General features: G+C 39.7%; 2 protein-coding genes across 2 annotated transcripts; one reads left to right on the top strand and one right to left on the bottom strand.

The window, feature by feature from the left end:
* Positions 1-429: 429 nt before the first annotated feature.
* Positions 430-1,652, bottom strand: phf5a (PHD finger protein 5A). The gene is made up of 4 exons (XM_074663278.1): positions 1,526-1,652; positions 1,176-1,199; positions 744-910; positions 430-584 (listed from the first exon to the last, which is right to left on the bottom strand). Exons 1-4 carry the CDS (start codon positions 1,575-1,577, stop codon positions 495-497), a joined length of 333 nt encoding a protein of 110 aa, XP_074519379.1. The 5' UTR covers positions 1,578-1,652; the 3' UTR covers positions 430-494.
* A 413-nt stretch (positions 1,653-2,065) lies between these two features.
* On the top strand, positions 2,066-10,371 carry aco2 (aconitase 2, mitochondrial). Its single transcript, XM_074663341.1, has 17 exons — positions 2,066-2,133; positions 3,600-3,742; positions 4,265-4,523; positions 4,605-4,697; positions 4,781-4,939; positions 5,032-5,182; positions 5,296-5,400; positions 5,712-5,803; positions 6,745-6,850; positions 6,935-7,092; positions 7,172-7,245; positions 7,345-7,456; positions 7,538-7,816; positions 7,907-8,098; positions 8,190-8,322; positions 8,438-8,559; positions 8,642-10,371. The coding sequence occupies exons 1-17, from the start codon at positions 2,098-2,100 to the stop codon at positions 8,774-8,776; spliced, it is 2,349 nt and encodes a 782-aa protein (XP_074519442.1). The 5' UTR covers positions 2,066-2,097; the 3' UTR covers positions 8,777-10,371.
* Positions 10,372-13,545: the final 3,174 nt, after the last annotated feature.

Raw genomic sequence — 13,545 nt, 5'->3', positions numbered from 1 at the left:
TGGAGCTTGACGTCTTTTTCGTGGTTAAGAATAAAGTTTGTTTCTGTCGTTTAATCAACCATACCAAGAATACTTTTTTATGATTAGAAAAAAAAAATTGGGCCGTTTCATCCACACAACTGTGCAATGCTGCTATCTCCGCTACATATCTAGTTAAACAAAGCTGTATTAAAATACAAATAAAAGAATAAAACACAAAATAAATTCATCTATGAATCCATGTTAACGTGAATTAAAAAAGATCATTATCAAATGAGGCCTCCTTTAAATGTTCAATAGTAAGTGTAATTACTTTTTGTTTCTCAAAATTAAGAAATCTTAAATAACGTTTAACCATAGCCTGACCAGGGGAACTCACTAAATGAAAATACAGACTAATGTAAAGAATGAAATACAAAAGACAACTTTATTGACATGTCAAAAAATGTTTCTTGATGTTTTTAGGAAAATCTCAAAGCTAAAAAATCAAAAACAAGAACTGGGCCGTAGCTTCTTCACCTCTTCTTGAAGCCATACTTCTTCCTTTCGTAAAACAGATCTGTCTTTGAACTCCCCAAATTCACAATCTTAGGACAGCCATCCCGCTGTAAAAGAGAAACAGAGGAGACAACAGTTAAGATTCACTCTCAGTTACAGAGACCTGCAGAGCTAAAATCTTCTGTTTGAATGTACTCACTGGTTGTTAGATATATAAACCTGTTATGGATCTGTACTGATAAAAAACAGTGTGTTCAGAGACTCACATCTTTCTCCTGGATGGTGCACTCTTTGCAGTAGTAAGCATCAGATACTCCTGGTCCTCCACAGATGACACAACGACCCTGGTAGGAGCCGTAGTTACACTCATCACAGATGCGCACCAGCGTGCACGGCCTTACGTAGGAATCACAGATGACGCATTTTCCATCACCTGGGAAGGAGTGGGGCAAGGGTGATGACAGAGTTAATAGAAAAACCCCGGGAAAGCTGGCATCACGTAAAAACTTAAATGAAAATATAAGTCAAAAAGTGTCCATGACCGACAGAATGTTGACACTTTTGTGTTTCAATGTCCATCGATGTACAAAATATTAACTTATTCCTTTTAAAAACTGAACTATTTTTTAACCTTTGGCAATTATTAATAAACCAATTTTAAAGAACAAGACGGTTAATTTAGAAATCAGAACACTTACATTTCTCGCAAAGTCTTCCGATAGCTGAGGAAAGAAAACAAAGATGTTAGTGCTCCCAGCTTCAGTCGTTTAAATAGAAAGAACAGTCTTCTCTCTTTGTGTTTAAATTGAAATGGATGATCAAGATAATTATGCCAATTACAGGAAGCATTAAACGTGACAGGGGGTATTCTAGTAAAGTATGATTGTGTTTTCTAGCTAGCTTCTAATCTGTAGTACAATTAATGGAGCCCATGCTGTATTGGTTAGCATAGCAGCTTAAGTCGTCATGAACAAAAATGTATAGAAATCTGCCGGAGGAATAAAAGTATGAGGCTATAAGAAAGTGTTATAAAAGAGGTGAAACGTACCGACACCAGCTTGTTTTCTGCAAAAGATCAAATCAGGATGATGTTTAGCCATTTTTGGCTAACGTACAGCGAGCGCAGTAGCTGCGGATTCAACTTTTACCTTTGAACCATAAACTTTCAATCACAACTTTGTTTACCGCCACCTAGCGGACGGAAACATAATGAAATTTTAAGAAAAGCATTATTTTTTGCACATTTGTCCCTTAAAAAATGTAAGCTTATAATAATGCGAGACAAACAATAATAAAACAAGCCAACATTTAATACCTATGTGATTTTCTTAATTTATCGAGGATATAAAAAGTGAGCACAGCAGGAACTGGAAGCTTTGTGTAAGATACATGCTACTTTAGATGTCTTTCTAGTTTTTCTGACTTATAAAAACGATTGATAACAAATTTGAAATATTATAGTTGTTATTTGGATGTGTTAGGCTTAATATTAAATTCGGAACCGTCTTGATAATTTGAATACTACTCATACTAATATTTTAACCTTGAAGGACCTGCGAGGCCGAGGCTTACAAAGCTGTGACGTCACCGCGTCTCGTCACATCTTTGTCAGTGAACAAAATGGCAACCTACTGTCTCACTGTAGCCCGGCTCCAGGTAAGAGACGAAAATATGTGTTTTTACTACATATATTGACTAGTAAGTGATGTCATTTGCCATCTTAGATCTAGCAAATATAATTGAGAGATTGTCAGACCTGACTTAAACTTGCATTGTGACTTTCTTTGTATAAATAACCCGTTAAACAGTCACCGGTTTGATGCTCAGGTCATCGTGTCCTAACTGCGTTGAACGCATCCAGTGGGAAACAGCAAGTTCACCTCAGGCTTAACGAACGCGTCTAACAATACCGTTAAGAAGAATTAGTCGTTGATATATTTAGCTATTGAATAATCACGGCTAGCCTGACGTTTGATATGTAGTTAGGTGTTGGTTAGCAAGGTTAACCGCAAGGTTAGAGTAGCCAGCAGGCACACAGGCGAGCCGCGTGCAGTAGACACACAACATACACGTTAATTTAAAGTAAAATAAAATAGAAAACAATAAGTTTAATGATTATCATAAGAAATTCTTGTTGGGGTTACATTTTATTTCATTATGGAACATAACAAGTGTTAGCTGTCGTGATTTCTGACAGCATACCAAGGATAACGGGACTGTGTTTAGACTCCTGTCCCAATGTGACCTCTGACTAATGCCTATTTTGGGTAACTTTGGTGTCATTTACATTTATGATACATGGAAGAAAAAAATGAGACAATACGAACGTCTTCTATGGATAATGAAAGATGGAAAAATTGTTGTAGACTTTGAAAACACTAAGTGCATTTAACAATTGGGCTGAATGAAGGAAAGCACTGGAGTGTTTGTAACGAGTCAGTAAATGCACCACAAGTGTTACTTCTGTGCATTAGCCTCGTGTTGGTTAGCGGCATTAATACAAACAAATATAGGATTGGAATACACAATTACACAGCTTCAGTTTGGATGATGTTTAATTCTGATTTTGGCATTAAAATCAGCTGTCAATTGGTTAACCGTCAATGCTTGGATGGTAAAAACCACCTGATGGATGTGTGCTAGTTGACAGCTGAACTACAGCTCACTTTTGGCCCACATTGCCAGGTCAATGAAACCTTCTGATGTGTCCTAGTTTTTCCCCTTTGACAAGTAAATCATTTATTAAAATAAGATGGAAATCAGCTGACCTCTCATGGTTTTTGTCGTATAATTTATTACTTGACAGTTGGGGCCCATAAATTATTTGTAAAGGAGGGGCATTATACTCACCTGGTACCACCCTGATATCTGACACTTGAGAGTTGACTTGAGTACAACAGTGCTTTCACAAGCTAGCCTCCTTTCGTGTGTACCATTTTCTTCATAGCAGTCTGTATGATCAATCTATTTTGGGAAGATCTTCAAATCAAACAAGTCTTAGTCAGTGAAGCATTATCTGTTTGTGTTCTGAATATGTGCAAACAGTAAGAGTTAATAAAAGCGTGTTTGATTTTGTCACTGTGATTAACCTCTTGTTTGTTTTTCTTTGCCATCACCTCCAGCTGGCTCTGGGTCATGGTGCACGGCGCCTGCATGTATCAGCTGCCTACAGAGCCAAGGCTAAAGTGTCTATGAGCCGCTTTGAGCCCACATCCTTCGTCAACTATGAGAAGCTCCAGTCAAATGTTGACATTGTACAAAAAAGGTCAGTGCTTACCCAGTGATTGTGTAGTGTATGTTTGTCCTTCACCACAGTTACAATATGAGATATCAAAGAGTCTAGCCAGTGTCTTCAGTGCCATGTGTTATAACCCTGTTTAGGTTTTACTAAAAATTGGAAGGTTTGTGCAAATTTGGGAGCAGACGTGGCTCCATGGAGAGAGTAGGCTACGGATCAACCATTTCTTTTATTACACCCCTGTAATTACTCGCAAGGGTTAGGCTGAAATAAACTTTTACCTTGAGATGACATAATGAAGGGTGAAACATTTCCTTAAATGACTGTAATTTAACTGTACTTTGAGGCTTTAACTTTTGTTTATGTGGAGAATGATTTTCTAAATCAGGTTGCCCTTGCAATCAACTTTTAGGAACTGTCTACATATTAAATCAGGACAACCCCACATGATTTAAGCATTTCATTTTATTCTCATGATGTTTGTACCTCCCTTTCTCTTTCAAGTAGGCTTATGCAAATAAACCCTGTGCTCTTTTCTTCTCTCTCCAGGCTCAACCGTCCCCTCACCCTGTCAGAGAAGATCGTGTACGGCCACCTCGATGACCCCCACAACCAGGATATCGACCGCGGCCGCACTTACCTGCGACTCCGCCCTGACCGCGTCGCCATGCAGGACGCCACAGCCCAAATGGCCATGCTCCAGTTCATCAGCAGCGGCCTGCCTAAGGTGGCCGTGCCCTCCACCATCCACTGTGATCACCTGATCGAGGCCCAGATCGGAGGAGACAAGGATCTGGCCAGAGCAAAGGTGAGGGGTCTTACACAATCCAGGCACTGAAAAACAATATCTGAAAAATGTGCTAATATTAGCATATTTTGTTGATTATAGGAAGTCAACCAGGAGGTCTACAACTTCCTGTCCAGTGCTGGTGCAAAATATGGAGTTGGTTTCTGGAAACCAGGCTCTGGAATCATCCACCAGGTATTCTTACTTTGATTTCAGATTCAGATGCTTAAAATAAGCTCATCATTTAAGGAGCTAACATCAAATTTATCTACAAACAGATCATCTTGGAGAACTATGCCTACCCTGGAGTGATGCTGATTGGCACAGATTCCCACACTCCAAACGGGGGCGGCCTTGGCGCCATCTGCATCGGAGTTGGAGGAGCAGACGCTGTTGATGTGATGGCAGGAATCCCCTGGGAGCTGAAGTGCCCCAAGGTTAGCAAAATACAATAGTAGCTCTCCTAGCTTCTATGTTTTCTTCACCTCTTTGCATCCTTTAAATGAACTCCTCAACTTCTTCCTCAAAGGTGATTGGTGTGAAGCTGACAGGCACCCTCTCAGGCTGGACGTCCCCTAAAGACATCATCCTGAAGGTGGCCGGCATCCTGACAGTGAAGGGCGGCACTGGAGCCATCGTAGAATACCACGGACCAGGAGTGGACTCTATTTCCTGCACAGGCTAGTAGAAAACATCCTTCAAACTGATTCAAAGTGCCAGATTTTTTGATAATAATAACATAACTTAGTTGCACAGCTCATAATGATAATAATGTGTCAAATGATTGGTACAGGAATGGCCACAATCTGCAACATGGGAGCTGAGATTGGAGCCACAACCTCAGTGTTCCCGTACAACCACCGCATGAAGACCTACTTAGAGAAGACTGGACGTGGTGGTGAGTTTGTCAATCTGGTTTTCCAAAATGTTAGTCCGTCTTTTTGTCTCTTTGAGCAGAGATAATGTCACTGGAATTCAAAACAGTGTGATATTCAGAGACAATCAATACTTCAAGGTTGTGTTTGGATAGCAAGTAGCAATTTTCTGCTCAAATAAATGGTTAAAGAAATAAAATCCACAACAAGTAATACTAGAAAATTTTAATCCCAGAGATTTTTGCAAATGTGGCCGTTAGTTTTATGTATGTCAGTGCAGATTTTCATGAGTTTTCAAGTCTCATTAAACGTTTTAACACTCTTCCCTCTCCAGACATTGCTGTCCTGGCTGATGAGTTCTCAGACTTGTTGGTACCAGATCAAGGCTGCACCTATGACGAGGTCATCGAAATCAATCTTGACGAGGTCTGTCTATTTTAAAGTCATCTTGTGGGTCACTCAGCCTTCTTGGGGTATTTCAAAGCAGAAAGGAAAAAAGAAATCATGTAATTCTGTTTTTAAGACTGATAAGATGAACATTCTGCTAAGGACGTGTGCTTCACTGATTAAAGTCGATGCATAACAGCAGAGGCTGCAGAGCTTTGCAAAACTGCACCAGTGTTATGGTTAAACAAGTGACCCTGTTAACTGTCAACCTTTTGCCAAATGGGTCCAGGGTTTTCATAGTGACAACAGCTGCTGAATACTGACAGAGTCTCTTTAAATTGTGATGCCAAAATAAGTCATCAGCTATGTCTTGGATGATTAACAAAAATAAAAGGCATCTACGAGGACGTCTAATAGTTGTTTTAACTGTGATGTATCAAGTACATTGGCTTAAGGGCTTAAACTAACAGGGTAACACGGTGAACCAAAACACCAGCTTGCATATGCTGTTATTTCGTTGTGTCTGCAAAATCTGCGCCAGATAAGAGGGGTGTGTTTGACAATGATTAGAGCATGATGACATCATTACTTAGGTAAAGAAAGACTTTCTCTGCATTGCTCTGTTTTTAACTAGGTCTGACATCATCATTTTGTCGTTCCATTTTTGATATTTGTTCTTTTCACAGATCAGGATTTTAACATGTGTATGTATTTAAAATGATGAATTTTAAATACATATATAGCTTTATCCCATTTGGCTACAAATGATAGAATCCAGGTCTTTGTTGAAACAGTGTAAATATGAATATTCTGTGCCTGAAGTGTCTTAAAATTGCCTTGTTTACATCTGTACATACACAGCATGCTTTTATTAGAAAACATTGTCAGAAAACTACTAGAAATGATTTGGACTTGCGAGAGCTGTACGAGCCTTTCACTGTTGAGTCTATTTTATTTAAGTTTCTGTTTTCTTTCTGTAGCTGAAGCCCCACATCAACGGCCCCTTCACCCCCGACCTGGCCCACCCAGTGTCTGATGTTGGTGCTACTGCTGAAAAGAACGGGTGGCCACTGGAGGTGAAAGTTGGTAAGTGGTGACCACAGCTAAATTCTGTTTTGGTTCTTCTTGTCGTCGCCCCCTGAGATTCAATCTGTCTCTCTTCCCTTTCAGGTCTGATTGGCAGCTGCACCAACTCCAGCTATGAGGACATGGGTCGTGCTGCCTCTGTGGCCAAGCAGGCGCTGGATAAAGGCCTGAAGTGCAAAGCTCAGTTCACAGTCACCCCTGGCTCCGAGCAGATCCGTGCCACCATTGAGAGAGATGGATATGTAAGTGTTGAGAGGGCAGGGAGGTTCTCCTGATTTGTAACAAAACTAAGAATTAAAACACATTTTTGTCTCCCTGTAGTCAAAGATCCTTGGTGATGTGGGAGGTGTGGTCCTGGCTAACGCCTGCGGACCCTGTATTGGACAGTGGGACAGGTAAGTGAATCCAAACTGTTGGTTTCAATGAGCTTAATTCCTCTGCGGGATTTTTTTTTTGTAAGTAATTTTTTTTTATCTTTATGTCTTGGCTTTCAGGCGTGATGTGAAAAAAGGAGAGAAGAACACAATCGTCACATCCTTCAACAGAAACTTCACAGCCAGGAATGATGCTAACCCTGCAACACACGCTTTCGTAACCTCTCCTGAGGTAAACTAAACCCACTCATACTCTCAGATGTAAACACAAGCTAATGTTTTGAGGCTAAATCGTTTCAATCGCCTACCTCAGATCGTCACTGCTCTTGCAATTGCCGGCACACTGAACTTCAACCCAGAAACTGATTACCTCACCGCCGCCAACGGTGAGAAATTCAAACTGGAGGCCCCCAACGGAGATGAACTACCTTCCAGGGACTTTGACCCAGGTCAGGACACCTACCAGCACCCACCTGCTGAGGGCCAGAGCCTGAGGGTGGACGTCAGCCCTGAGAGCAACCGCCTCCAGCTGCTGGAGCCTTTCGATAAATGGAGTGGAGGTGATCTGGAGGACTTGAAGGTTCTCATCAAGGTGAGGACGTTTGAATGCTTTCGATCTTCTACATAGTCTCCTTGCTGCCATGTGTGGAAATGTGATTGTCATTTCCTTCTGTGTTCACAGGTGAAGGGCAAATGCACCACAGATCACATCAGTGCAGCCGGACCTTGGCTGAAGTTCCGTGGTCACCTGGACAATATCTCCAACAACATGCTGATCGGCGCAGTGAACAGCGAGAATGACGCCATTAACAAGATCAAGAATCATCTGACAGGAGAGTACGGAGGAGTTCCTGATGTTGCTCGTCACTACAAGGTGAGGAAACCAAGATTTGATTTGAGACAGTCAGTATCAGGGACTTAAATTTTGAGACTTTCATGACTCTCTTCATGCATGTTTCATGTAGGCCAATGGTGTGTCCTGGGTTGTGGTTGGAGACGACAACTACGGTGAGGGCTCCAGCAGAGAGCATGCCGCTTTGGAGCCCAGGCATTTAGGAGGAAGAGCTATTATTGTCAAGAGCTTCGCCAGAATTCACGGTATGACAATGTGCAGTTATAGCACGGACATTTCAACTGTACAGACACTGTTCAGTTACACTGGTTTTTAAATCTTTAACTTATTGTTTATCGTTATAATTGTCCTTGTTTTCAGAGACTAACCTGAAGAAGCAGGGTCTGCTGCCTCTGACCTTTAACAACCCATCAGACTACGACAAAATCCGCCCTGATGACAAGATCTCCATCAGAGGACTCAAAACCTTCACTCCAGGAACAGTAAGCAGGCTTTACATGCTAACAAAAGTGTCATGTTTTTGTTTAACTGGCCTCTGTGATGAAACCATCCTCTCTCCTTCAGCCTCTCAGCGCAGTCGTGAAGCACAGTGACGGCAGCGAGGATGTCCTGCAGCTCAACCACAGCTTCAACGAAACACAGATCGAATGGTTTAAGGCGGGATCTGCCCTCAACAGGATGAAGGAGCTGCAGCACTGAAAGGGAGAGAACGTGGAGGAGGTGTCTTTTCAGGGGAAAACAGGGAGTTAGGATTGTACAGGAAAGAGAAAAAGGATGAACGTTATTAGCTGTGAATGATTGCTCCATCATCTGCATTTGCTCACGATGCGTCTCAAAGAGTTGTCTGTGATTACTGAAGGCTAAGTGTGCAGCTAATGTTGATGATGGTACAATGCAGACTGCTCTGTGGTCAGATATTTCTAAAAAACACTTCATTAGTCAGTGCAGGTACTAAACAATGCTGTGTTTCAAACATTTTACATAGTTAAAGTTCAGTCTATTATGGAAACAAAGGAGACACACGCACACACTCACAGTTACTTTTTAACACCACCAGCTTTCACCCAAGCAAGGACATAGTTCTCTGTTGCTGATGTGTGTGTTTTCAGCTTTTTAAACAGGCCAGTACATCCTCACACTGATCCCACTCATGCTGCATGGCAATAACCAGCTTTAGTCTGTGGACGTTCAGCCTGCCCCAGCTTCATTCACACTCCACACTTGAAGGTTAGCCCGCTGCTGTTTGCACCTTTGGGTCCATTTGTTGTAAAGGTAGGGGCGCTTGGTTCATTTTCACACATAACTTTCATCCTGATTGCTCCCCTAGTGGCGAGGAGGACACATTTCAACAAGCACAAGGCTCGGTTTTAGGATGACTCAGTTGTTTCTGTAGATAAAGAAGTTCTGGGAAATGTAGGAAGTCTTGTAGCGGTTTCAGAACAAGTGGATTCAGTTTTGCTCACAGCTTAAAACAGCATAACCACTGGGATGAATGAAACAAAGACAGATTATTGTATATTTTGCCAGAGAGAGCATTAAGAAATCTGTTTTTGTATCCGTCTTTTAGAAACATATTTTAATTTATAGCAGTTCATATTTACAGTGTTGCAGAAGGTTTTCATAATACCACCACAGACATTTTCCTGACATACAGAAATAATACATTTTTTTTAATATTGTGTGAGAATGCAGCTCTTCCTCCTCGACTCAACCACTTCCACCATCTTTAAACTTCCTGTTCAACGATCCTAACCCCCGAACAAGGTCAAATCTTTAAGTTGTTTCCCCTGTGTTTATTTATACTTTATTTCTGTACAAAATCACACCATGCTTGGCTTTGACTCTATTTTGTTCTACCATGAGGTACACTATGACTTGTGTCCTCTATCCTACATTTTCAGAGCCCTTACAAGTGTCTTTCATCCAAACAATGTGCAACTCTCAAGAACTTTATCGTCCACGGCTGCTTCGGTTCTCAGTGGACGTTATTAAATATAATCCACTCCAGAGCCTCACTCTGAGGCTTTTTAACATCAGATTAGGAAGATATATTATATGACCTCTTCTTTAACTTCAGCCCAGCCCATTCACATGTTAACGCAGATATGAAGAAGAAACTAATCATAGAGTGAAATCATACCACTCTCTATCGCTAACCTACAGTATGTAAAGTGTCTGATCCTATGTACATTTAAGTGTTTGTGTTTTTTTCACCCAGGTTATCTTTTCTGTATTGCAGAAATGCCAATGGGTTGTAAAATAAAATAAAAGAAATCACAGATCTCATATATTTACACTGCCTCCAGTGATGTGACTTGATTGTGTTGTTGAGTGTTTGAGCAGATGTACGCTGATCAGTCATCTGTCAAAATCCACCGTATGTAAGATGTAAACTGCAACATGAACAAAGCAAATAAATTCAAATCTCAACAAGATTATCATAATTATCAGTCACTGTTGTTTCATGATTTGAAAAGAGTATCTGCTGTTTCTCATCTTTGAAGATAAATATGAATCCTTGTTTCTTATTTTGCATAGCAGGACTTTGGCAGCTGCATTTTTGAATAAGCACGTGTGTGTAAATTGGAAGAAAAACATAACTTCCAAAGAAATTCGACATAGTGTTTACAAATTACTTAGATTAGTATAATGACACAAATACTGACACTGAAGTTTCCTTTTTTTTGGAAATTTTGCATTAATGAGCAAAACATTTTGGGAGCTTTGGTGTTAAAGGGCATGTTGACCGTCGTGTTGCATCGTGCCTTCTTTCAACGACACTGCCTGGAGACCTGTTTCTGGAGTTTTGACATTAGGATTTAAGAACTCAGCAGCTGAACAGTTTGATCTTTTTTTTTTTTTTAATATTTTCACCTGAATTCTTCTACTGTGGAGTCATGCTGCCGTAATCATGTTAAGATTGTGCTGAAAGGTGCGAGATTTTTCCAGAAAAAGTGTTGATGGTAGCTCATGTTTCACCTTGATCCATCTTTGTTGTTTTACAGCAATAGTTCCTTTCAGATGTGTAAGCTAGCCAAACTATCTCAGAAGCTGGTTTTTGAATTGTGTGCTGATAATGACCTGGTGAATGTGGCATCCATGGTTTCCAAAAAGACTTGAGTTTTTTGATTTGTCCAACCAAAGGACAGTGTTACACTCCACCTCAGTCCATTTTGAAAAGGCTCTTGCTCTGAGAAGTTGCAAGAATTTCTAGATCATATTTATATACAATTTTCTATAGTATATAGTACCATGGCATCCATAGTTTCCAAAAAGACTTGAATTTTTTATTTGTCCGACCAAAGGACAGTTTTACACTCCACCTCAGTCCATCTTGAAAGGCTCTTGCTCTCAGAAGTTGCTAGATCATATTTATATACCTTTTCCTCTCTGACTGGCACAATTCAATACTTCTTTGGATGCAGCCAAAATCTGTTCAGTGGTTTTGACCCCATGCAGTGGTATCCACTACAGAGCCATGTCTGTTTCTTTGATGCAGTGCCACCTGGGACTGAAAAAACATTGCCATCTAGTTTTTTGATCTTGTACAAATATTTTGCTGGTCTCTGAATCTTATGAAGATATTGTGTAACTCAGATGATGAAACCCTCTTCTGAAATTGTTAAACCATTTGGTCATGGAGTCTCTCACAAAGTTCCCTATCTGTACCTCTGAGAGACTCAGCCTCTCTTGAATGCCTTTTTAATATTATTTTTTTTACACCCAGTCTTGTTACTAACTTGTTGCAAATTAGCCTTACTAGTTTGGAGTTGATCATCCAGATTTTTTTTATCATAACCTAACCTTTTCAGTGTTTCATTGTTGTCCCTGCCCTAACTCTAAAAAAGTAAAAAATAAAAAAGTTACTGTATCAATTTGATTACAAGCATTTACCTTTCATAGAACAACATTTTTCTTTTTCTACAAACCACCAAAAACTGTTGTATCAACATTCAAAAAAAGTGTCTCATCTTGTTTTGGAATCAGAGGGACTGTATTTTTGATTGTACTTAAGAGAAATGTCCCTCCTTAAGAATTAGCTAAAAATAAAAAGAGGACACTATCACCATCAAGAGCTGACAAAGACCTGAGCACATAAAAGTCATCATATGTATATAATTCTGCAACGCATTGCAGGAAACCAGTCATATTGCATATTTCTGAGCCTGTCTTACCTCATGTTTGGAGGATGTTTTCATCACTCCACAATAAGACGCTTGTCTCTAAGAGCTCTCTCAGAACAAGTGGCAGCTCTGAAATGCCACAGTTACATCATGAACCAGCTCAAGAGGCCCGGAAACAATTTAGATGGAGGAATTCCACTTGTTGCTGGGGAAAGAAATAGATGACTACTTATATCAGCAGTACCACTTTGTGCAATATGATGTCTTATTTCATGGCTATGTCAAGTTCTGAATTCTTATTGTTCTTTAAAATCAGCAACATTTTTTAACATCAGTCTACTATTTTCACATATCTCTGAAATGACCAGTCAGAATCAAACTATGCTCCAATTTAACATCCTGCTTACAATTCAACATCCTGTGCCTGAAATGATATTTTTATCTATTTATTCATCTTTAAAAAAAAAAAAAAAAAATTGACATTTTTTTCTGAAATTATTGCAAGTTCTTGAAATGTAATCAGTCTCTAGATATGCAGGTATTGTTTACTCCAAAGTACTTTCATTTGAAGGCATACGTAATTTAAACATTCTTGTCTCTTATGTGAGTAGTTTGTCATATATCCCACTGAAGTTTTACCTTCTTCATAAGGTACCTGACTTCTGTACCGTCTAACTGAATTATTCAGCCATAGAATTGACTTTTATGAGGGTTTATGGTGTTCAGTTCATGCTGACAGTCATAAAAGTCAGTAAAACATTTTAGCACTGAGGTCAGAGGGAATGTGGTGTACACTATTTGCAGGGTGTAAACTGGTTTCTCACTTTATTGTTCCTGCCACTGTTTATTTAATTTACAAAAAGGAGAGTCATGAAATTCAGGTTCTTGTGCCGCTGTTGACAATAGTGTGATTAAATGAATTTATGGGTAAACATGTTAGGACGATATATTTACAAATGTAAACTTTTGCTGAGTACTTTTTATGAATTTTCACATTTAATCTATAAAAATGTTAAAGAGGGGTTTTATGGGGGTGAAATAAAGATTATTTACAGTCTCTTTAAAAAACAAAGTAATAAATGCACTCAAGGAGCAATGCATTTGCAAAGAGTGTTTTGCTGTATGGCATTAATGGGGAAGTTTGAGATAAACATCTTGAGGTTTTTTGGTGATAAAGATTAAGAACAAACTTTTCACCACCAAACTAAGGAATAATTGTTTTGACAGGGCTTTAACCCAGTTTGTAGACTGGTGACTGTAAAACATCCTTGGAGAAGTAAGTAGCTTCGGGGTTCACACACTTTTTCCCTGCACTGTGAATATTTACCTGGTGTGTCTAACAAA

The sequence above is a fragment of the Halichoeres trimaculatus genome, unplaced genomic scaffold (genome assembly GCF_033239565.1).
Source record: "Halichoeres trimaculatus isolate MK-OKI-2021-1 unplaced genomic scaffold, fHalTri1.1 fHalTri1_scaffold_23, whole genome shotgun sequence".
Lineage (NCBI taxonomy): Eukaryota > Metazoa > Chordata > Actinopteri > Labriformes > Labridae > Halichoeres > Halichoeres trimaculatus.
Note: the sequence above shows the minus strand (reverse complement) of the source record. Positions and strands in the feature narration are given on the sequence as shown.

Coding starts and splice junctions, on each gene's coding strand:
- phf5a (XM_074663278.1), bottom strand. CDS start 1,577: ATGGCTAAACATCATCCTGATTTGATCTTTTGCAGAAAACAAGCTGGT. Junction 911..1,175: donor CGGAAGACTTTGCGAGAAAT/GTAAGTGTTCTG, acceptor ACTCCTTCCCAG/GTGATGGAAAATGCGTCATC. Junction 585..743: donor GCACCATCCAGGAGAAAGAT/GTGAGTCTCTGA, acceptor TCTCTTTTACAG/CGGGATGGCTGTCCTAAGAT.
- aco2 (XM_074663341.1), top strand. CDS start 2,098: ATGGCAACCTACTGTCTCACTGTAGCCCGGCTCCAG. Junction 8,099..8,189: donor ATGTTGCTCGTCACTACAAG/GTGAGGAAACCA, acceptor TGTTTCATGTAG/GCCAATGGTGTGTCCTGGGT. Junction 8,560..8,641: donor AAACCTTCACTCCAGGAACA/GTAAGCAGGCTT, acceptor TCTCTCCTTCAG/CCTCTCAGCGCAGTCGTGAA.